Source organism: Coprinopsis cinerea (genome assembly GCF_000182895.1).
Source record: "Coprinopsis cinerea okayama7#130 chromosome 1 map unlocalized cont3.1, whole genome shotgun sequence".
NCBI classification, from domain to species: Eukaryota; Fungi; Basidiomycota; class Agaricomycetes; order Agaricales; family Psathyrellaceae; genus Coprinopsis; species Coprinopsis cinerea.
Window position 1 is genome coordinate 1,090,244 of NW_003307544.1, and position 21,166 is coordinate 1,111,409.

General features: G+C 52.0%; 6 protein-coding genes across 6 annotated transcripts; 3 read left to right on the forward strand and 3 right to left on the reverse strand.

Annotated features, from left to right (window-relative positions):
- Positions 1 to 805: 805 nt before the first annotated feature.
- Positions 806 to 2,058, reverse strand: CC1G_08652 (thiosulfate sulfurtransferase; the record flags this gene model as incomplete). The annotated part of the gene is made up of 6 exons (XM_001828454.2): positions 806 to 865; positions 920 to 1,235; positions 1,289 to 1,376; positions 1,428 to 1,627; positions 1,682 to 1,718; positions 1,770 to 2,058. The coding sequence occupies 6 exons, from the start codon at positions 2,056 to 2,058 to the stop codon at positions 806 to 808; spliced, it is 990 nt and encodes a 329-aa protein (XP_001828506.2).
- Positions 2,059 to 2,256: 198 nt separating this feature from the next.
- On the forward strand, positions 2,257 to 3,969 carry CC1G_08653 (V-ATPase subunit C family protein; the record flags this gene model as incomplete). The annotated part of the gene is made up of 8 exons (XM_001828455.2): positions 2,257 to 2,712; positions 2,766 to 2,857; positions 2,908 to 3,006; positions 3,056 to 3,124; positions 3,176 to 3,268; positions 3,318 to 3,411; positions 3,463 to 3,600; positions 3,666 to 3,969. 8 exons carry the CDS (start codon positions 2,257 to 2,259, stop codon positions 3,867 to 3,869), a joined length of 1,245 nt encoding a protein of 414 aa, XP_001828507.2. The 3' UTR covers positions 3,870 to 3,969.
- A 75-nt stretch (positions 3,970 to 4,044) lies between these two features.
- CC1G_08654 (hypothetical protein) lies at positions 4,045 to 5,903 on the reverse strand (the record flags this gene model as incomplete). The annotated part of the gene is made up of 2 exons (XM_001828456.1): positions 4,045 to 5,728; positions 5,779 to 5,903. The coding sequence occupies 2 exons, from the start codon at positions 5,901 to 5,903 to the stop codon at positions 4,045 to 4,047; spliced, it is 1,809 nt and encodes a 602-aa protein (XP_001828508.1).
- Positions 5,904 to 6,163: 260 nt separating this feature from the next.
- On the forward strand, positions 6,164 to 7,469 carry CC1G_08655 (arsenical pump-driving ATPase; the record flags this gene model as incomplete). The annotated part of the gene is made up of 6 exons (XM_001828457.2): positions 6,164 to 6,286; positions 6,345 to 6,362; positions 6,423 to 6,490; positions 6,542 to 6,680; positions 6,736 to 7,227; positions 7,279 to 7,469. The coding sequence occupies exons 1-6, from the start codon at positions 6,214 to 6,216 to the stop codon at positions 7,467 to 7,469; spliced, it is 981 nt and encodes a 326-aa protein (XP_001828509.1). The 5' UTR covers positions 6,164 to 6,213.
- Positions 7,470 to 7,717: 248 nt separating this feature from the next.
- CC1G_08656 (gamma DNA-directed DNA polymerase) lies at positions 7,718 to 11,844 on the reverse strand (the record flags this gene model as incomplete). The annotated part of the gene is made up of 3 exons (XM_001828458.2): positions 7,718 to 10,114; positions 10,165 to 11,615; positions 11,667 to 11,844. The coding sequence occupies 3 exons, from the start codon at positions 11,842 to 11,844 to the stop codon at positions 7,718 to 7,720; spliced, it is 4,026 nt and encodes a 1,341-aa protein (XP_001828510.2).
- An 824-nt stretch (positions 11,845 to 12,668) lies between these two features.
- Positions 12,669 to 20,946, forward strand: CC1G_08657 (hypothetical protein; the record flags this gene model as incomplete). The annotated part of the gene is made up of 31 exons (XM_001828459.2): positions 12,669 to 12,879; positions 12,928 to 13,352; positions 13,436 to 13,623; positions 13,670 to 13,801; positions 13,849 to 13,957; positions 14,017 to 14,052; positions 14,106 to 14,351; positions 14,408 to 14,424; positions 14,477 to 14,517; positions 14,572 to 14,614; positions 14,664 to 14,729; positions 14,786 to 15,128; positions 15,182 to 15,329; positions 15,382 to 15,595; positions 15,646 to 15,708; positions 15,761 to 15,804; positions 15,867 to 15,988; positions 16,046 to 16,285; positions 16,337 to 16,359; positions 16,409 to 16,440; positions 16,498 to 16,567; positions 16,620 to 16,797; positions 16,851 to 16,934; positions 16,985 to 17,568; positions 17,627 to 17,975; positions 18,034 to 19,169; positions 19,233 to 19,556; positions 19,609 to 19,628; positions 19,678 to 19,774; positions 19,826 to 20,581; positions 20,640 to 20,946. 31 exons carry the CDS (start codon positions 12,669 to 12,671, stop codon positions 20,944 to 20,946), a joined length of 6,648 nt encoding a protein of 2,215 aa, XP_001828511.2.
- Positions 20,947 to 21,166: the final 220 nt, after the last annotated feature.

Below are 21,166 nucleotides of genomic sequence, written 5' to 3' on the forward strand. Positions count from 1 at the left end.
ACGGACACTTTTACGATCTAACTTATGTTTTAATGTACTAATGAAAGGGAAGACAACCCGTAAATAGGCGGGAAAATGTATTTGTATTAGCTGTGGTGTTTGTATTCTGTATCGCATCCTCCCGTTTGTGTTTGTTATCCTGCAGGCTGTATACCCGCCTCCTTTGGTTTTTCGCGTGAAGGTTTCGACTCAGGATCGCTTGTGGGGTTTGTCAGGTTGTAGTTATACTCTTTAGACGTATGTAGTTTTGGTTATCCATTCGCTTTCTTCTCTCACTCTCTTGGATCATGAGACGGTGGTCTGAGGCCCAGGTGAAGCCCGAAGGTAAGCCAGGATACGGATCCACCATCCCCAGACTGAGATTACTTCGTCATCCTGACACGCCTAGCCGCGACGGTGTTTCCGTCCCTCGGCATGAGTTCCGGAGGTGTAAGACGTGGATTGGATTGTGTAGGGAGCACTCATAAGCGGATACAGAGTGACCCGGGGGAGAATTGGTCTCTCGCTCTGTAAATTTAGATTAGATGTCTAAGAGCAAGAATGGAGCTAGAACGGTTCCGAGGAGAGAATCTGAATTAGGTTCGGTCTTGTCGCCTGTGTGACCGCAGGTATGGAAGAGGGAGAGGATCCTAAGTCAAGGGGTTGGTTAATACGGAGTAGATGAGCACAGTGGATAGTATGTTGGTACAATTCTTCCCGGATTGAGAAACGAGGATAGATACATTCGCCCGATAGATCTGTTAGGTGAAGAGGACAAGGAGCAGCACTGGTATCGTCGGACCGGGTAACAGAGCCTTGTTGAGTTTTAAGCGCCGTCCGATTTGACGATCTTGCTCTCGGGTCGCATCGCATATCCCGTCCAGGACTGTAAAAAAGACAAGGTGAGTACCAGTTCATTGACAAGAAAGTTAACGCCTACCTCATCATAGATCGCTACTTTCCGAGCACCCAAGAGCTGCAGTCCAAGCCACAACACGCCGGCTGTCATACCACTCCCGCAGCTCGCTACGACGGACCGGTCACCGGCGATGATGTCCTCGACCTCCTGCTCTCCGAGGGTGTCTTCGAGGACCTGGCGGATTTCGGAGGGGCGCAGGAGGGTGGTGTAGTCGGAGGATAGGTTACCGGATTGGGCCTTGTTCTGCTTGAGGAAGAGGTTGAAGGGGAGGGAGATGGAGTGCGGGATGTGTCCTGAGGAGAGGCCTGGGCGGGGTTCGGGGTCGGTGCCGAGGTAGCTGGGGTGGAAGTGGTTAGGTTGGGGAGATGAAGGAAAGGGAGGGAGGCGTACCGTCCTTTGGAGCGTGCGTCTAAGACGAGCTCGGAGAGTGCGTTGGATTTGGGGTCGAATTGCGAGTTGAGGACGACATCCATGTAAGCTGAAAGAGGCTTAGTTGTTAAGAGTGCAACAGTCGGGAAGGAGGACATACATCGGACAGTCTCTGGACGGAATCGAGGGGGAGGTTCATATTGGACGGGTGAAGGTGTCAAAGGTGCTTCAGTGTCAATTGGGAGACCCTCGTCGATCCATCGGGGAAGACCTCCGTTGATGATACTTGACTTTTCGTGGCCAAAGGCGCGGAACATGAAGAGTGCACGCGGGGAGGAGAAGACGCCATGGCTGTCGTAGCTGTTGGATCCCGTTTAGTGCTCCGGGTCATTGCGTATTGACTCGGATGCGCACATTACCACATGGGAATCGGGAGAGATTCCGAGTTCACCTATTTAATGGAACTTAGAGCCTAGTAGAGCTGAAAACCAGATGTACTCACCACACGCCTTTGCGAAGATGGCCTTGCTGGGCATCATGTGTTTGAGTCCGAGTTCGTGTTCACTCGCGACTGCGTCCAAGTCCAAGCGCTGAGCACCTGGAATACGTCGTTCCAGAAACTCTTTCTGTGGGTTCCTAGGTGAGTTGGGCATAAACCAAGTAGCATCGAGTAGCGCAATATCGGATTGCTCCTGCTGGGAATGCCTGAGGTTGTTCACGTCCTGTGGGCTCAAGACGAGAGGGATCCTTTGAGAGCTGTACGCTCTCGTTCCAAACTGTGAAGACGACATGATAGCAGCGCGACAGACACGACGGGAGATGAAGCTCATTGTGCACGACGACGAGAACAAACCGCTGAGGTTGGTCGGACCCCTTTCGCGGCCAAAAGGTCCGATCAGTTGAGCGTGTGGATCAAGCAAGGCCAAACAGCCGAATTGAGCAAGTGAGCGGGTGATGGGTGGGTTGGGAGAGAGACTGTTTCGCTGGAAATGCCTTCAGATCAGAGTACCTGGCTCATTGCTGTTCCACAGGATGGCGACTCGGAAGGTTTGTTTCAAGAGTTGGCGCCCAAACTAGCCTCACAGGCTAAACTCCCACTGCGCGATCTCGCACAATTGCCTATTCCGTCCTTCAAGGTGGGTCGCCTGCAGCCCCCGATTCTCCCGCTTCGTAGGCTTATGGTGCAAGGGCAGACAGGGACGCTGGACTCGCTTATTGGATTATCGGAGGACTTGACAAAGCTCGATGGAACGTTTACGGCGACGGTGGCGAAGGCGGTCGATACGCTGCGGAACCTATTGAACAACGACCCGGCTAAACTCGCGCAGAATGTGTTGGTGGACGAGAGACCCGTGGACAGCTATATTATGAGTGAGTGGAGGTGGAATGAGAGTCGCTATCCTGTTCAGAGGAGTCTCAGGGAGCTGGTCGATGGATTGACTGAGGTCAGTTCCCGCTCTTGGACGGATGGAATTGGGACTAATCATTGGATTTATAGGAAATGACGTCGATCGATAATGCACTCAAGAATAAGGTCACGAATTATAACCAGGTCAAGGGGTCTTTGACCCAGATGCAGCGCAAGAAGACGTATGTTTTGTAGTGTGATGTCTGTGGCCTTGGTGCTCATCAACATTCAGTGGTAATCTATCGGTGCGGTCATTGGTCGACCTCGTCACTGTCGACGACTTTGTGCAAGACTCGGAGTACCTGGAGACGGTTCTTGTTGCTGTTCCGAAGTGCGCACGATGCATCGTTGTAATTGCGCCGTGCTGATATCATAGACAGGAACTTGATCAAGGAATGGCTCAATTCATACGAGCGCCTGACTGCCATGGTCGTGCCCCGTTCTGCAAAGTGCGTATGTCTAGGAGTCCACTGGGATGCATTGCTCACTCTTTGAGTCAGGGAGCTGCTCGCAGACGATGAATTCGCACTGTACAGTGTCGTCATCTTCAAACGAATACACGACGACTTTGTCCAGAAATGTCGGGAACGAAAGTAGGGATCCTTTACCTCCTCTCCTATCAGCTCACTTATGGATCAACAGGTTCATCGTCCGAGACTTTGTATTCTCGGAGGAAGACATGGAGAGGGAAAGGCAGGAATTGGAAACCACTAATGCTACTGAGCGGGAGCTCTGGGTATGTCATCTTATCGAGGCATTGGTGCAGTGCTGATTCCACCGCGTACAGACCGACCTCTTGCAATCTGCAAGGATCAACTTTTCCGAATCGTATCAACTCTTGGTGCACATCAAAGTTATCCGTCTCTTCGTGGAGAGCGTACTGCGATACGGCCTTCCCTCACATTACATCGGCGTTGCTATCAAGGTGGGTGCACATCTCCAGTCCCCTCCACCCACCCGCCCGACTGACAATGAATCTCATTTCTGCAGCCTGACCCAAAGACAGCGAAGAAAGTGTTCAATGTGCTCCAAGCCCAATTCGCCTACCTCGGCCCTCGCTCCAACCCCGCTCACAAACGCGCCCCCAAGAAGTCCAACGCGCCTACCGAAGACTTTGTCGGCGAGTATCAGTCGGTGCTTGATCAGGAATTCTTCGACTTTGTGATGTACGAGGTACCTTGGATTGTGTATTAGGCGTGGAGGGGGAGAGAGTACGTACACATACACATCTTGTTCAACTTTAAACCCATTTCACGATCTCTGTGAACTTGATTACCCAAGTATTTTAGTTTGATAAGCAAGACGATTTATTCAGTTTAGGTTGTACAGAGAAATCAAGAAGTGCGAGACTAGATGAGACCCTCTAGATTTAACTGCGACCCCACCAACCTCCGAGCAGCGAGCTGAGGCCACCGCGGGTCTGCGTTTGGGGTTGAGGAGTAGCAGGCCGCGTTTCCTCCACTTTGGCCTTTTGCGCTGGCGTCTTCTTCTCTGCGACTGGAGCGGCTTCTTTGGGTGGTTGTTTACCAGCAGGGACAGCGACAGGAGCTGCGATGGTTGGCTGAGCAGGAGCAGGGGGAGGCGCTTTCCCAGCCCTCTCGAGTAACCTGTCCATCGGCAACTCGACATAGTTGAGTGCGATATCGAAGAAGAGGGGTTTCTTGTAGTCTTTGGGGTCTGCAGTGATCGATCCGCCGTTATACGTGAACCATTCCCGTTTGTAGCGCGTGTTATCACCCGCTAGGGTATCTTCGAGTTCTTTAACCGATTCGGATGAGATGGGGAAGAATGTCGATAACGCATCTGCGGTCCCATCCAGGAGGGATAAAGACGAGTTGGTTTCGCGGAGGTGGAGGGAACCGTGTTGGAGGAGAGCCAATGCTTCGGCGTACTTCTTGATGGGCGTGTAGCACCGCGCGAGGTAGATGCATCGTTTTGCTTTTGTGAATGAGATGCGGGCGTCGACGGCGGTTGCGAGGTCGGGGTTGTCGTCTACGACGCTTAGAGTGCGCATTTGGTCCAGGCTTTGGAGGACTGTGTCGAGGAGTTTGACGACGGCTGGGTAGAGGCGGCTGTCTACACTTTGGGGTTTGGACGAGGCTTTGGAAGTGGAGGCCGAGCTCGGGGGAGTAGGATGGGAAGAGAGGAGAGCGGAGATGAGGAGTAGGTCTCGTTGGATTCGGTAACGCAAGAGTTGGTACACGATGTAAGCGTAGACGAAGTGGATGTCTCGCCCGACGCTTGCAGCACCTGATGAACCTGTGGATATCTGCTGTGCTTCGGAGAGTTTGCGCGAGAGCTCCTCCGCGTCGCTCAGTGCGAGGAGGATGGCATCGTACGCCGCAACGCCCTTTTTCGACTTTGCGTGGTGTGCGGACGCTTGAGCTTCTGAGAGGCGTTGTTTGGCATCTTGGACCTTGAGTAGGACGTCGACCAACTCGGGGTTACGGATGGGCACGGGTTCGTCTTCCCAGATGAGTTCCTTAAGTTTGGTGCGCGACTCGGATGCGGAAGAAGCCTGCCCTTGGGATTTGAGAGCTGCGATGAGCGTGTCGCTGTTCTCGACGATCGAGTTGAGGTGCTTGGGAGCAAGTTCTGCTACGATACCGTCGATATCGTAGGCTTTTGCTCGCCCCAGCTCGTGCGCACAGTGACGGATTTCCGGGCTAATCTCATCTGCGAATAGAACTGCGAGAGCTTGGTCGCGACTCGTCACGGCTGTACTCGCCAACTCGTCCAACAAGTGCCTTGCGACGCAGAGTTGGATAAGGGCGTCCTCAAAGTCATCTCGGTAGCGCAGGAAGCGCCCGTTGAGGATGACGGTGTAGATCGTCGCCTGGACGAGGTTTTCGGCGGAGAGTCTGTCGGCGGCGTAGAGCGATTGGCAGTGGGAGAGGAGCTGGGTTGACCAGTTTACGGCGCGCCTGAAGCGGCCGGTTGCGCTGTGGCGGAGGCTGCTCGCTCTGTCGGCGTTTGTTGGTTCGAGGGACTGGGCGAGGAGATCTTGAGAGTAAGACCAGGCTCGTTCGGCTTCGAAGAGGAGTAGTTGGAGACTGGTGGGCGCTTAGGGATTATTGTGGACCAGAACCGGGGTACGACTCACTGTCCGTCCTTGATGATTTCGTTGGTCAGTGGGGGCAACTTTTTAAAGTCTTTTCCCTTGCCGTGGGTCATTTTAAGCGATGACCGCAGACGGTGGGTGCGATTAGCACAGTGTTTCCTGAACATGGTTTCAATTATGTTGGTTTATCACCGTTGATTGCGAGAATCCTACCGATATCGCTGGTGGTCATTGTATCGCAGTCCATATGCGTTTCTGTGTTCATTGGCGACCTTGAGTGCTTAAAACAAACCTCAATTCTAGCCTGTGATTTGAATAACGAATGAATACCTTGGAAAGATATAATTGGTTTGTCGGACATGGTGGTAGCGGGACAAGATCGTTCTCGGAGATTCCCAATGATTCCAGGGTTTGATTGGGACGCGTGTCAGAGTGCAGTCGTAGCGTGTCGCAAACTCAACTCTGGCAACGACGACGATGTCTGAAGAACTCTTACCCCCGACTTTGCAGAATATCTTGGACCAAAAGTCCTTGAAATGGATCTTTTGTGGTATGTGTCTGTTTTGGATTTGCAAGGGGAAACGGGGTTTGCTGATAACTGGATTTAGGTGGTAAGGGTGGTGTAGGTTCGTTACCCCAGGTGCCTTGACCCAGTGCAACGAGGCCTAAACGACGTGTCATTGCAGGAAAGACGACGACGTCGTGTTCTCTGGCCATCCAACTTGCCAAAGTTCGAGAATCTGTTCTCTTGATTGTGAGTTTTCGGTTCCTCTGTGTGGTGGACATGCAATGAACTGGTTCACAGTCCACGGATCCGGCGCACAACTTGTCCGATGCCTTTGGCCAAAAGTTCTCCAAAGATGCTACCAAAGTCAATGGATTCGATAATCTGTTTGCGATGGAGATTGACCCGACGAGTGCCATCCAAGAGATGGTCGAGCAATGTGCGCCCACGACAGCTTTGAATATTGGACACGACCTGATTGTGTTCTCTTACAGCCGATTCGAATGGAATGATGGGCTCTATGATGCAGGACCTCGCCTTTGCCATCCCAGGTGTGGACGAAGCGATGAGCTTTGCGGAAATCATGAAGCATGTCAAGTCGATGCAGTACTCGGTCATCGTCTTCGATACCGCGCCTACTGGACACACCCTGCGCTTCCTTTCCTTCCCTACTGTCCTCGAGAAGGCTTTGGGCAAGCTCAGCACCCTAGGCTCGAGGTTCGGCCCCATGATCAGCCAAATGTCCAGCATGATGGGCGGCGAGGCGGGCTCGCAGGAGGATATGTTTGCAAAGCTCGAGTCGATGAGGGCTGTCATTACTGAGGTCAACACCCAGTTCAAGGACCCCGAGAAGACGACGTTCGTTTGCGTGTGTATCTCCGAGTTCTTGAGTTTGTACGAGACGGAGAGGTTGGTGCAGGAGTTGACGGCGTATGAGATTGATACGCATAATATTGTCGTTAATCAGTTGTTGTTCCCCAAGAAATGTGAGTACACCTCGTTGTATCGGAGTTGTGGCATTTCTGACCTGCTCGCAGCTTCGAATTGTGAACACTGTAGCGTCCGACACAAGATGCAACAGAAATACCTTGCCGAGGCTCACGAACTCTACGACGAATTCTTCCATATCGTCAAGCTCCCCTTGCTCACCGAGGAAGTCAGAGGTCCTGAGAAGCTTAAAGAGTTCAGCGAGATGCTGGTTAAACCTTACCAACCCCCTCAAGACTAATTACCTAGACTTGATAGGCTGTGTTGCTGGTGGTGTTATTGCTACTTACTACAAATGGCCAATGGTCGACCCTTTTAATCATTACATGGTTTGTACAGTATTTTATAGGATGGCATGCTCTACAGTAGATATTTGGAATACGGGTTCCGCGATAGCAAGATAAGCAAGAATGAGGGTGCTGGACAACGAAAAGATAGAATGGGAGAAATACGAAGAAGGGATGGGAAAAGTAGGGAATAATTTACCGGTCAACGGGAATCCATAAGGCTGTTGACACCTTCGTGGCTGAGTAGATTGTCGACGATGGCAGACCAATCATAGCCTTCACCCGAGCCGATACCAACAATCTTCTTCCCGTTGGGACGTCTGGGAGCAGCTCTGCGCTGTTTCTTACCACTGCTGGCCAAATCGCCATCAAAATGCTTCCCGTATACTTGCTGAGCGAGTGCTTTGATTTCAGCAAAGTCGGTTGTGGCTTGGGCTCTAAGCCATGCAGCATTGGGAGCTCGATGGACGAGACAGTCGGGTGTCTGGAATCCCTCGAGGTTCCCAACGAGAGGGGTGGAGTCAGTTTCGGGCATCGGACGCCCATCGGCGAATAAGGAGCCCCCATTGGTCTTCTCCAACACCCCCGCAATATCCAAGCTCTCTCCAGAGGGAATAGGATCTGGCTGAGACGGCGTCGTGCAAGGCATGAAAACCTCCTTCCTCAACACCTTGTCCACATCCACCGCCGAGAAAAATGCAACGCCCTGAGGCAAGTCATCCATCCCGAGTTTGTACGCAAACATGCACCGCGTCCAAAGGTTAGCGATTTGGAGTGCGAGTGCGAGGCGGTACTTGTCTTGGTCGGTGACGAGGTAACGGAGTTCGTCGTGTACGGAGATGAGGTAGCGCGCGTTGATGTTGTAGCGCTGGATGAGGTATTGCATGGAGACGATGAGGAGGTGGAGGTAGTCGACTCCGGAGGATTGGACTACCCAGTTGATACGTGAGGGAAGGTAGTCGGAGCCGAATCCTGTTGGGAGGTATTCCTTGGAGAGGGCGTAGGTTACCCCGCAACCTAGAGCGGGCGTTTGTGGCTTATCCGACAAAGCGATTTCTTCGAGTTTGTTGAATAAATAACTCTCGCTGCCGCCAAACCAGAATTTGCGCTCGAAGATGTCGGTGCGGTGGGTATTTTTACCCTTGGTTGATGCGTAGAGGTTCTCGGCGAGTTTCTGGGCTGCTTCTGGGAGCATGGCAGAGCTGCCTTGGAGAAGGAGGAGGATGGCGTGGCGCATGCCCGCACCGTAGATACGGGAGTAGTTGAACACTTTGGCTTGATCTCGTGAAATACCGAGGATTTTGGCAGTCTTGGAGTGGAGGTCAGTGCCAGCAGCCTTCGTGCCTTCGAGAGTCATCCAGCCGATGGCGGTTGCGCCATGTAGTCCAAACTGAGCGTCACCCATGCAGCTAGAGATCCAGAGCTCTTCGCTGTCGACGTCGGCGCCGACGATGGCATACCCCTCTGGAGCGCGCACCATGGCTTTCAGCTCCGAGCCCACGCGGTTCTTTTTGGCGTTACTTGCAGTTAGCCAGGTCTTCTCTATGGCGCGGCGGGTGACAGTCCCCATTGTGACGACTTGGGGAACGATGATGCCCCACTTCTCTTTGCTGCTGTCTGGTGACTCTGCTGGCTTGGGGAACCCAAGCTCACCACGTTGTTTCTCCCAAACGACCATTTGGTTCATGATACGATCTCTGGCACTGATCCAGTAGCTGCAGATGGCGTTGAGGTCGAATGCTTCCTTTGCTTCGTCCCCTGGGCTCTTCAATGTTCCGTCCTGGGCATACTTGATAAAGGTCTTCCCGAGTGGACTGCCGACATTGGCTTTCTCCCCGTCCTTATGTGGTAGCTTGTAGAACTGATACCCGTGGTGAAGCTTGAGCTCGTTGAGGTGAGCATCTGCATTATCGTAAAAGTCGAGGGGCTTGGATCGGATCATGGCGTCGGTGTTGGGAGGGACGCGGTATATCCACCCGTGCTCGCGAGAGTGGGTGAGGGGCCAGTCTTTCCATGAGAGACGAAGTAGCAGGGGCGCAATGCGCCCGCGGGTGGTGATGTCGAGCGTTCCCGGTGGAACACCTTTCCTTGGTTTGGTGGCTTCCCAGTACCACTTGGGCCAGAGCACTGGAGGAGGCTTCGGTGGTTTCTCTTTCTTCTTTTTCTTCTGGCCCGCGGGAGACCAGTCGAGTTGAGAAAGCCAGGGGTTGGTCGAGACGTCCCCTCCGCGCCCTTCTGCTAGCATTGCTTCGGCGAGCTGGAGGACTTGTGATTTGACGTCGTCGCCTTTGCTTCCGGATGAGAGTAGGAGGGCGAGGTCGGTGTGTGGGGAATGGAGCTGGCCGCTTTGAAGAAGGGTACGGGCGTGGCGGGCGTTGAGGATTTGGCCGGTTCTCTTACTGGTAGCTGTTGGGAGAGGCTGGATGGTATTGTCTTCGAGGAAGTGCCAGCCTTCTTTGACAGTATACTGAAGGGGTTTGTCGTCCAGAGTCAAGCGAAGAAGGTGGGGGATGATGCGTTCCCTGCATTCTGTCGATAAAGGGTCTCGAGACAGTTTGTCGAACCATGTCGGTGGGATTGAAGGGTCTACCTCTGGTGTCTATAAACGATATGAGAGAAGAAGAGACATGACAAATTGTGTACACTGACCGCCTCCTCCAGAGGAGGGTCCTCCGGAGCATAAACCCCTCGAGACTTGGAAGCTACCTTGGGTGTCCAATCGAGTTGGGAAAGCCATGGATCGGATTTCCATGCCTCGTTATCCATGAGCTTCAGCGCGTCTTCTGCCAAAGAAACCAGCTTCTTTTCCACTTTGGCCTGCATATCGCGGTAGGTCTTCTCGGCGCGTTCGATATAGGCTTCCCATTCCTGATTCACAGGAAGGAAACTCGAGCCCATCGTGAGGATGCCCGCGAAAGAGACTGGATGTGGGCATGATTGGAGGAATGACGGTAGGATCTTCTTGTAGACTTCATGTGTGACGTGAACGTCATTGCAGCAATAGTCCAGGTAGTCGTGGAGGTTGTTACGGACTTCTTCAATGTTCCCCTCAAACAGGTCATCGCGAGCGTCCTTGTTGACCTCGATCCCGCAATGAAGCTTGGCAACCTCTGCGAGAGAGTTCACTGCCGTGATGTCCTCCCAGCGCTTTTCGACAGGGTCTGGAGATGCGTCGCCTTCCACTTCGTCTGCACATTCCGCGTTGGCGGTCTGCAGTTCGAGAAGTCCTTTGGAGAGCTTCAGATGCGTCTGGCGGTATTCCTCTTTTTGTTGAGGATCAGTTTCCAGTTCCATCTTCTCCTCGGCTGTTTTGATGAGCCCTCGAAAGACTTCAATGGCCTCTTCTAATTGCCGAAGTTCCGTCTCTCTGGCTTTGCGATGTTTCATCCAGGCTGGGCGCTGGTGAGACGAGATGCCGTATACAGCTGCATGAAGGGACATAGTGTCGATAAAACGGGTTTGGGTCCCTTCGAGGCGGTATTCTTCGCCTATCCTTGCACGGTCGTAGGAAATGTTGTGGCCGATAACGACTTTATTCGCATGAGGATCTCCCATTGGAATTAGGTGCTGGGGGTCGTCCGTCTCTCCAAGAAGCCATGGAGATATCCAGGCGTACCAGGCATTCTCCGATGCTGCACATGCCATGACCGCGTATGGGTGGTGCTTAGGCATGGTTTCAACGTCAAATGTGAGCATTGACTCGGGCTTGCCGTCGTGCATTGGAAAGTCGACATGTTCGTGGTAACTGGATCCGTCGGGGAGAAAATGGTATTTGGTCCATCCACTCTGAAGTTCCCAGTACTCCGGCTTCGGAGGGAGCACTGTTGAGGCGTGTTCTTTGGACAGCGACAACCATGGTTCTGCAGCATGAAGACCAATACGGTGGAAGTGTTCCAGAAGGTTTGACCCTTGCAACGGTGGAAGCTGGAAGCCAATGTCGGGGAGTACGGAGCCCTGCACTGGGTCTAGTTCGTGCTGTGCCAGGTGTTCTTTGGCAATCTGTATATACGAACGCGGAGGTTGGGGAAACGAAACGTTTCGAAATATCTGCTCGTGAAGCGACCGCGACAACAGTTGGACCCCAACTTCGTTTCTCTTGACTGAGATTCCAATTAGTCGTGTTCATTAATGTCAGGAAAGGTTGTGCGTACCGTGTCTAAGGGCCCTTGCCCGCTCTAGCTCTATCTTCTTTGCATCACGAACGATGTCAACTTTAGCGCTGGGCGTGACGATGGGGTGATTGGGTTTGGGCCGTAGCGTCTGGACTCCGCGTCTGGATGCTGGAGAGTGTCGAGGAGCCGTCGCCGCACGCTTGGCGGTTTGTAGCATGAAGATAACGGCCCTGGTCGCTGTGCTTTAGGCCTTCGGCATCGTCGTCGTCGACGTCAACGACCAAAATTCCGTCGCCCCATCATCATCAGCGCGTATTGAGACCGAGATCAAGCCGAAACGGCATTCGCGTGCCTGGAACAGTCACGTGGGCAGATCGGGCAAATATCCTGGGTCCGTGCCCTTCGCTTGACTCTCTCCCCAACGATGGCCGCAGTGCGCACGACGCGTTCAACGATGTATACGACACCGAGCAAGGGGTTTAAAAGGCGACTGGATGTGACTAAACTAATAACGAACGGGTACGGCGCTAGTCTCACCGTGACTCAAGGTGCTGTCAATACAGTTCTGTGCAATTGGATTTAATTCTTCACTGCAACATGGACGCTCCTTAACCCCTGTGGACGTGTAATGTCTGAAAGACGATCGAAAGCAGCCCCACGATGCCCAATCCTTCGATACAATGTCAACCGAACAGCGTCTGAAATCGGCAGGATCGTCCCTATCCGGCTACTTCAACTGTGACAGCAGGTCATTCCGTGCATTTTGCCACCCAACAGTGACGACGACGACGCGCAGTTGTTTTACGAGTGCTCGCGGTAGACCAATTACCTTATCAGTTGCGCTTGTCCTCGATCCGCAGTCTCTTTCACCCACGATCGATCCGCAGCGTCTTTCACCCACAAATTTAACCACCTTTGACCACGCTGCCCGCAAACCTTCTTCTATCAAATCTTATTCCAACCACCTGACCTCTACGTATATAATACCCCGGACTCGTGCCTTTCTTCCCCTCAACGTTTGCTTGACCACCAGTTTCGAGTATGGCACCCCGCCCCACTCTAGACTTGTCGCCCGAGCACACTACCTTTGGCCTCGAATTTCCAAACGAAGCGCATACCGTTGAAGACATTCAGAAAGGGTTGAACGGATTAGATCCTGATTCGTTAAACGATTTAGGCGTTGATACAGTCCTGAAAGGACTTTTGGCATCCACACAACCCTTTCCGAAGTTGCTTGAGCTGGTTCTGTCGTGTACGTAGTTTTAGAGACACATATTCTTCGACTGACACCCTTTCGCAGATGGCGGCTGGAGCTCTCAATTACGCGGTTGGCTTTCAAAATCATTTCCAGCGGCACGACCGCTATTCCTCGAATCTGTGCATCAATCCGTACTCGAAAGAGTGGCCCTCTGCCTCAACTTTCTTCCCATCGGATTCAGCAGAGAGCAATCGCAAATTATCAGTCAATGGTACAGTGACATAGAAAGCTGTCTCCGAATCCTTCGGTCTCTGGGGTCTTTAACATTCGACCACCTTGACCAACTGGAAGACGATCATGCCTTGGAGGGATTTGGTGACTTCGTCACCGTCAAGCAGAAACAGAAGCAGCGAAAGAAGAAAGCTAAACGAGCCCCGACGACGCAATCCGCGCCATTGAATCTCAAGGATTTCGAGAGGATGGATTTGGATCCTCCCCAATGTCAGGGTGATGTGGATGCATTGACGGTTGCGCTGTTGGGGACCCTGAGGCTTACCTTCGAGGCGAGTCCTTACATCGATTGAGGGATCCCGTGCTGACAACCCTCCAGCGTTACATGGATCTTTTGGCCCGTGACTTCGTATATCTCGCGATCCAGGAGACCTCGGTCGTCTCCGTTGTTGAAGTTGATACACCAGACACCTCTCCAGATCCGAGCGTTCAGCAACATGTCGAAGACGCGCCGCTCGATGAAGACTCGACGCCTGCAGCATATCCCCTTGTACAGCCGATGAAGGCGTGAGTTCTCCCCTTTCCCGTATTGACTGTCGCTCATTCCACCCAGTGCATTGTACTTCGACAGCGCCGAGGGTCTTGGTGAATGGCGTATCCTCATTTCAACGCGTGCGGACCGTGATCTGCGAGATTGGCGGCGACGAGACTCGGAATTCTTCAGGATCATTATCAAGAAGATCAAGTACGTGTGGACATCATAACGATACCCGGTTCCTAACCTTGCCTTAGGGAACTCTCCTGTGGCCATTTCTCTGCTGACAATCAGAAGCGACTGAATGGTGCAAATGCCGACTTTGCCATCTTCGAAGCCAAAATGACTCGCGATACCCGGCTTGTCGTGAGTATTGCTTCTGCTTCCGTGCTGCATGAGAACTTTGTTCATAGGATGATCGACAGTATCAAATTGATTGCGTCCCAGAATATGACAACAACGTAAGGAGAAGTATCTTTACCTCCCGCAATCTTGTATTGACAACGGGTTTCAGTACGAGCGACAGGTTATCAAGATCTTTGGCATCTACACTCATGCGCAAATTGATAAACGGCTGTGGAATTCTATGGGGTATCAGTTGGCCAGGAGGGGCAAGGTTTATCGGGATCGATGCAAATTTAGGAGTAAACCTCGCAATCCTGGCGACAATGTTTTCGCACCGGCCAGCTTTCCTCCTGTTGAGGTGGAGGAGAAGGACACACTAGTGATACCCGAGTTGCCGAAGGAAGATCTGGAAGAGGTGCGTCGCAGCCTCGGCTCGCGGGTCGAATGGGATCTCACAATTGTCACGAATAGATTCACTCCCTTTTAGTGTAGGCTGGTGGCACCTCTAATGAGCTGCCCTTCATTGATATCTTTTTGCAGGCTTGAGAAGTTCGTGATGTTGTCGCAAGAGCTATTGAACAGTGCGTCCTTCTGTTTTCCAAGCGAGCATGTAAGGCTGACCTCCCGCCTACCAGGCATTCTCGCCGACTTGGACGTGGCCCACGTCTTCAACGTCACGTACGTGTTCAAATTCAAGAGGGCGCACCATATGTTTACGATATACCAGTCCCCAGGAAAAGGAAATCATTGAACACCCTTACTCGTGCTACGTTCTTGGTCGTAGCGGGACTGGGTACGTGAAAACTCTGATTTTTACTCGCAGGACTCTAGATAACCACACCTCAACAGTAAAACGACCACAATGCTCTTCAAAATGCTGGGCATAGAACGAGCTTATGGGTTGCAGACTGACGCCTCCGTCACCAAACCTCGACAAATCTTTGTTACACAATCTCGGGTGCTCGCAACCCGAGTCGAGGAGTATTTTGCGAAGCTTCTGGACTCATTGGCGGCTGCTAAGAAATCAAGGAAGGAGCTGAAGGAGATCGCCAAAGAGAAGAAAGCACAGCAAGAAGAAACCAGTGCCGGGCTGTACGACCAAGAGGACGATGTGACCTGGAAAGCCGGCTTACCTCAGAAGTTCAGTCTGTTGGAAGACGAGCACTTCCCGTTGTTTGTTACATACGAAAAGGTAGGCCATGTGCTCGCGGCGAAGGAATGAACAGGAACTCATGACGTTCGCAGCTCTCGCAATTGCTGGAGGGTGATATCCTCGACGATGATCCCACTTCTCCCAAGTCTCCTGTGGGAAGGAATGGCCGCTTCATCACCTACGATGTCTTCATGGAACAGTATTGGCCACACTTTCCTCAGAACCTTACCAAGAATCTCGGTGAGCCTGTCAGTCTTCACATTCAGTGACATGTGCTGAACCTTTGTCGCAGACCCTTCTCTGGTATTCAGCGAGCTCATTGGCGTCATCGAAGGGTCCGAAGCCTCTCTGAGCTGCGCTTCACGATATCTTGATCGGTCTGCGTACGAGAACTTGAGTCACCGTACTCAGCATGTGTTTGCAAAACAGCGGGAGACGGTCTATGCGATTTATTCCGCCTACCTCAAGCGAAAATGTCAGAATGGGGACTTGGATGTCGCTGACAGGTTTGTGTCGATTTTTTTGAGTGAAGAGGTGGGCTGACTCCTTTGTCTAGGACCCATCGAATTCTAAAAGCATTTGAGCTGCGCGGTGTTCCTGGGACCAAAATTGACTACCTGTGAGCCGCGCACTTTCGACATCAGTGGGAGCTGGAGCTAACCAAGTGATAGGTATGTCGACGAGGCGCAAGACAATCTTCTCATAGATGCAATGCGTAAGCCGACGTCTTTTCGATGAGAGCCACCCATGTTCACTCCTTCATATGTGGAAATGCAGTTCTGCGATCCCTGTGCCGTAACCCAGATGGTCTCTTCTGGGCTGGCGATACAGCTCAAACCATCGCGATTGGAAGTTCATTCCGTTTTGATGATCTCAAGGCATTCCTTTACAGATTGGAGGTACGCGACCCGCCGCTTTTCTCTGGCTTTGATCTAACCGTCGTTCCTTGGCCGTAGAAACGTCGAGAGGACAAGCTCGACGATAGTCGGAAGGGAGCGCAAGGTGAACTACGAACCTTCCAACTCGCAATCAATTACCGCTCGCATGGAGGGATTGTCCAATGTGCACATTCAGTCATCGAGCTCATCACCCATTTCTGGCCATACGCTATTGATTCGATGGCTCCAGAACAAGGCATCGTCGATGGGGCCAAACCAGTCTTTTTCAGCGGGTGGGATACGAATACCGTCAGATATGTGAGTGCCCGCTTCGCCAATTTCACTAGGCTTCTGCTGATCTTTGAATAGGAACAATTCTTGTTTGGTGATTCGTAAGTCGTGTGTAATCCTGGCAACTGGCCATCTCTGATTCTAGGATAGGGGGGATCGGATCGAGTTCGGAGCTCGACAATGTAAGCGCTTCCACTTGATCGCTTGGCCCGAATGGACTCTTAAACCTCTACTTCCAGGTATCCTTGTCCGAGACGAAATTGCTCGAACAGAGTTGCGAGAGCAAGTTGGTGACATCGGACTGATCTTGTAGGTCATATTCCGTAAATACTGGGTACAAATGGTTGACGCATGCTCTTAGGACTCTGTATGAGAGCAAGGGTTTAGAATTCGACGATGTCCTGCTGTACAAGTTCTTTGAAGATTCGAAGATCGACCTTGGCCAATGGCGCGTCGTTTTGAATCTCGTTGAAGCAGCCAATGGGACACAAATCGCACCTCGCTTTGACGAAACGCGCCATGCTGGAGTCTGCAGCGAGGTACGTCCCCCGGTAAAGGTGCAAGGGAACGGGATACTAACATCGGAGTCCAGCTCAAGTTCCTGTACGTTGCGATCACGAGGGCCAGGAAAAATCTGTGGATTGTAGATTGTTCTGACAAAGCTGAACCAATGAAGGTACAAGAATAACGTCGAATATCACGAATCCTGCTCACTTCTTATGCTAGGTATTGTGGACAGCGAAAGATTACATCCAGAACTGCGCCCCTGGTACCGATGTTCCGCGCCTCGCGGTCTCTTCCACCCCGGAGGAATGGGCGAAGACAGGGCGCACCTTGTTCACCAACAGGAGATACCTGCAATCAATGCATGCCTTCCAGCGAGCCGGAATGGAACGGGAGGTGAAGATTGCACACACCCACTTCCTCCGTGAGGAGGCTCGGTCTGCCATCGCTACCAACAAAGAAGGCATGCTCTCGAAGCAAAATGCCTTTGTGGTGGCCGCCGAATCGTTTTTGGAGTGCGCGGCTTTCTCGACCGGAAAGCGACGCAAGGTGTTCTATCATAATGCCGCTGATTGTTTCGAACGCGCAGCTCAGTTGTTCGACATGCTAGACCTGTTTGCAAGAGCTGCCAAAGCTTACGAGGATGCAGAAGAGTACACACCTGCTGTTCGTTTGTATCGCAAGTGTGACAAGTTCGACGAGGCGGTAAATATTGTGGTCGGGCACAAAGGAAAGGTGGACCAGAGTCTGGCGGAGAACGTGGTTGATGTTGCGAGGCTGTTCTATTTCAAACAAAGGGAGTTGAAGTACGTCCTTCTTCTGCGACTTATGTATACCATTAACCCTGCTCATCTGTGTCCTCAGGAAAGCTCAGAAGTTGTTCGAATCTGTGGAGGAGCAACTGGAGTACCTCGAGGATAACGTTCTACTTGACGAGTGTCATGCGGCCGTTCTGGTTGAATTGGGTCGATACCAAGAAGCAGCGGATGTCCACCTGGCAGAGGGCCGTACTCTGGAGGCGATCGAGACTCTGTTGGAAGACCAGGAAAATCCGGAATCCACCAAGAGGGCCAACACCTGTATCCTTCAAGGATTATGGCAAAATGTTTCCTTTGCCGTCCTCTTCAACAAGGAGAACGAAACAGCCCATCGCATGCTCGAATTGGCCTCCAAACTGAACACCATGAGTCTGACTGTTTCCGAGCGTGATGAGGTGTGTGCTTAATCACAGCTATTGGGGGTGGGACTGACTTTGAAGGATGTTTTACCAGGTCGCCATGTTCCGAAACATCAAGGACAAAAACCTTGGAGCCCTTCGTCAACTTGGGATCCAGTTCCTGAAGAGGAACGAGAAGGTTCCTGCCTTGGTTTGCTTCGACTATTGTTTCATGGCTCTCCCCGTTTTCTCGGGGCTGTCGAATGCGAAGATATCCGTGATTTTGGACGACTTTATGGTTTATTGCAGGCTTATGAGGGAGGTTGCTTCAAATTTGAACCTGGACAGCCCTGGCATCCAGCGCCTCTTTGCCCTTACCCCAGCCGCGTCGGAAAACATGTTCCATGTTCCCCGAGGAACCTGGGTGTATCATCGCCTCAAAGCAATTTCTCACAAAGAATTTCTGCCACAACATGACGAAGAATCGCCAATCATCTCCCGTCAGACGATCGTGGAGATTCTCAAGTTCCTTCTCTGGAGCCGCCTTGTTAAACGTATTTTGGAGGAGAACGAACTTTGCCAACGTACCAAAGCTTTCAGTCCATGCCTGCCTTTCATCATGAACGAAGAATGCCATCTGCAGAACTGCCATCGACAGCACATCGACTACAAAGACCTCACTCAAGAGTGGTACACCGCCCAGATCCGCATGTACCTCCAGCAAATATTGATATTCCACACACTGTTCTGCATTCCTTTCGAGTTGGTGGGACACAGATTGAAGGAGCAACGGCAAGTCTCTTTTGCATTTCCTCACCTCTGGAACCCGTCGGCTTACAGCTCCATCAGGTTTCTAATTCGAAAGCTATTCGACACTTTGCATCCGCCAGTACACTACCTTGGTACCGCTGCGACGTTACGGTTGGATTTGATACCTGAGTCGCAAAAGGCATTGGAGACCGTCAAGAACTGGTGCCGTGACTTGATCCACAGTCACCCAATCCCACCTCCTCGAGGGCCAGACCAGTTGGCTCTGACTTGGATATATGAAGCTTCCGTTCTTTGTTTGACTGTCGACAAGTATGAAGCTTCGAAATACCTTCCTCAAGGGGCATTCCTGCGCACTTTTGAGAGGTTCCGGCACTACTACCGAAATGTTCAAAACGACTCCATCTATGTGATACCCGAACTCATTCAAGCGCTGCAAGCTTCTGACACCACTTTCTTGTCGGCTGGGATCTTGTGCCTGAAGTTAGTATTGTTTTCTTTGCGACCCATTTCGTTCGGAGTACTCACCGCGTCGTTCTGATGTAGGCAAATAATTGACTGTAAATTGCCAGTCGATATCAACGTTGCCCGCCACTTGGTTGAGTTTCTAGCTGGAGCGATGATTCTGGCCCGGGTCGAGTTCAAGCTACACAACGTCACTCTCCCTCGAAGCTGGTTCATCTCCCTTCTGCATCATGTCAGCAGGCGAGAGAAGGCCGACACGCGACTTTTCGACCAGTTGCTCGACTGCATTGAGCAATTGATCAAGGTGCTCGTTACCCCCGGAGGCGATGGAGCAAACTATCTGCTGTTCGAGAACAAGAGTCTCTCTGACCTTCCGGCCATCCGAGAGCTACACGTCGCCCCGTTGTAAGTCACATTTCAGAAATCATGGTCGCACACTAGTTAACAAGCTTTACAGCTGTCGAGCAATGGCTTTACGTGAGCACTCCCGTTGGCGAATTCTAATCATATTCTGACGGTTTTCCAGTGGGCTACAATATCGCTAGCGACCAAATTAGGACGGAAATTCTGAGGCGCCTCAGGCCTCTACACCCGGTGAAGTCTTGGCACTGGACATACCGCCAGTAAGTCGAGTGTGATGCGATTGCTCCCAACTAGTCACTGAGTCGTCTTAGATATGCGTCAGCTCGCTCCTGGGGAGGGATTGTGAGGGCCCTCCGTGAATCAACTACAGAGTCAGCGCTGGATGATCTCGTTGTCCTGTGCGACGAATCGAAGCCCGCCAATAAACCCCCTCCGTCGAACGTCACCCGGGTCACTTTCAAGTCGATTGACGACATCCGGCGTGCTTTGGGATCCCATACTTCGACTGCCACTATTCTCTCTTCCCTGCGTGCCGATGCCCCGGCGTTCGTACCCAAATTCAAGCAAGTATCAACACAAGGTACTCCCGCTCGAGGCAATGCTTCCCAGGACGGGGCTGAACAGGAAGAGGCTGAAGGAGAACAGGAAGAAGCAATCGACAGACCAGAAGCCGACACGAAAATTATCGATTCGCGTGACGTCGTTGTCGCCAACACTGCCAAGTCTGTTGCTCGGGAAGTCACTCCTGAAGAACTGGCTGTGGCCAGGAGGTTCCTCAAAGGCTACCGCCGTCGACTCTTGCAACGAAAGCTCGAAAAGAAGAAAACGACGATTGAGGCGAGTTGCGATTCGATCTTCCATGTTTGTTTGAAGCATGCGGAGGGGATGGAGTGGCCGAATGGAGGGTATTACAGGATGCTGTATCTGGGACTCGTACCGCATTTGTTGGTTTGTGTCAATGCGGTGCAGACGTATGCGCAGGGAGCCAAGTCCAAGGCGAAAAAGAGGCTCTTGAAGGAAGAGAAGCAGGATCTGGACGATTTGAACAAAAGGATGAATGACTTGAGGTGAGTTATATGACGTACACCCTTATTGGTCTTCATTGAAAACTGATCGGTGCCATAGCTCGATGTTCAAGTTATCGAGGGAATTACACAAACAGCTTGAACCTCAATCTTCTCTACATAAGCGCCGGGATGTCGAAGAGTTGAAACGGCTGGTGGGACAAGTGGAAGAGTTGGTCAATCGAGTCCCGCAGGCCGTCGGGGAGGTCAGGCTCCATCTGGAACTTGCGATAAAGGGCATTGTTAAGGAGAAGCCTCCTCCGAAGCCTGTGGAGAAACCCGAGCTGAATATTGATGAGGAGGATGGGTATGTGGACGAGGCGGAGAGGTTCGAGGAGGCCTATCTTGACGGGGTCTCGGGTATGTAGATCGCATTGTCCTGCTCGTTCTCTCTAGTTCTGGTGTTGGACTTTTGTTTCCGCATCTTCGTGAACGGACTCGGATGATCGGAGCCTTGTTGCTCCAGCATGCTTCGATCGCCTGCCCTTTCTCGTAAAATATAGCTAGACAGTTTCGGTTGGCCGCTCTGTACGCCAATTTTGTCGATTATTATCCCCTTGAATGGCGTGCATTGAAAAATCGAGATAA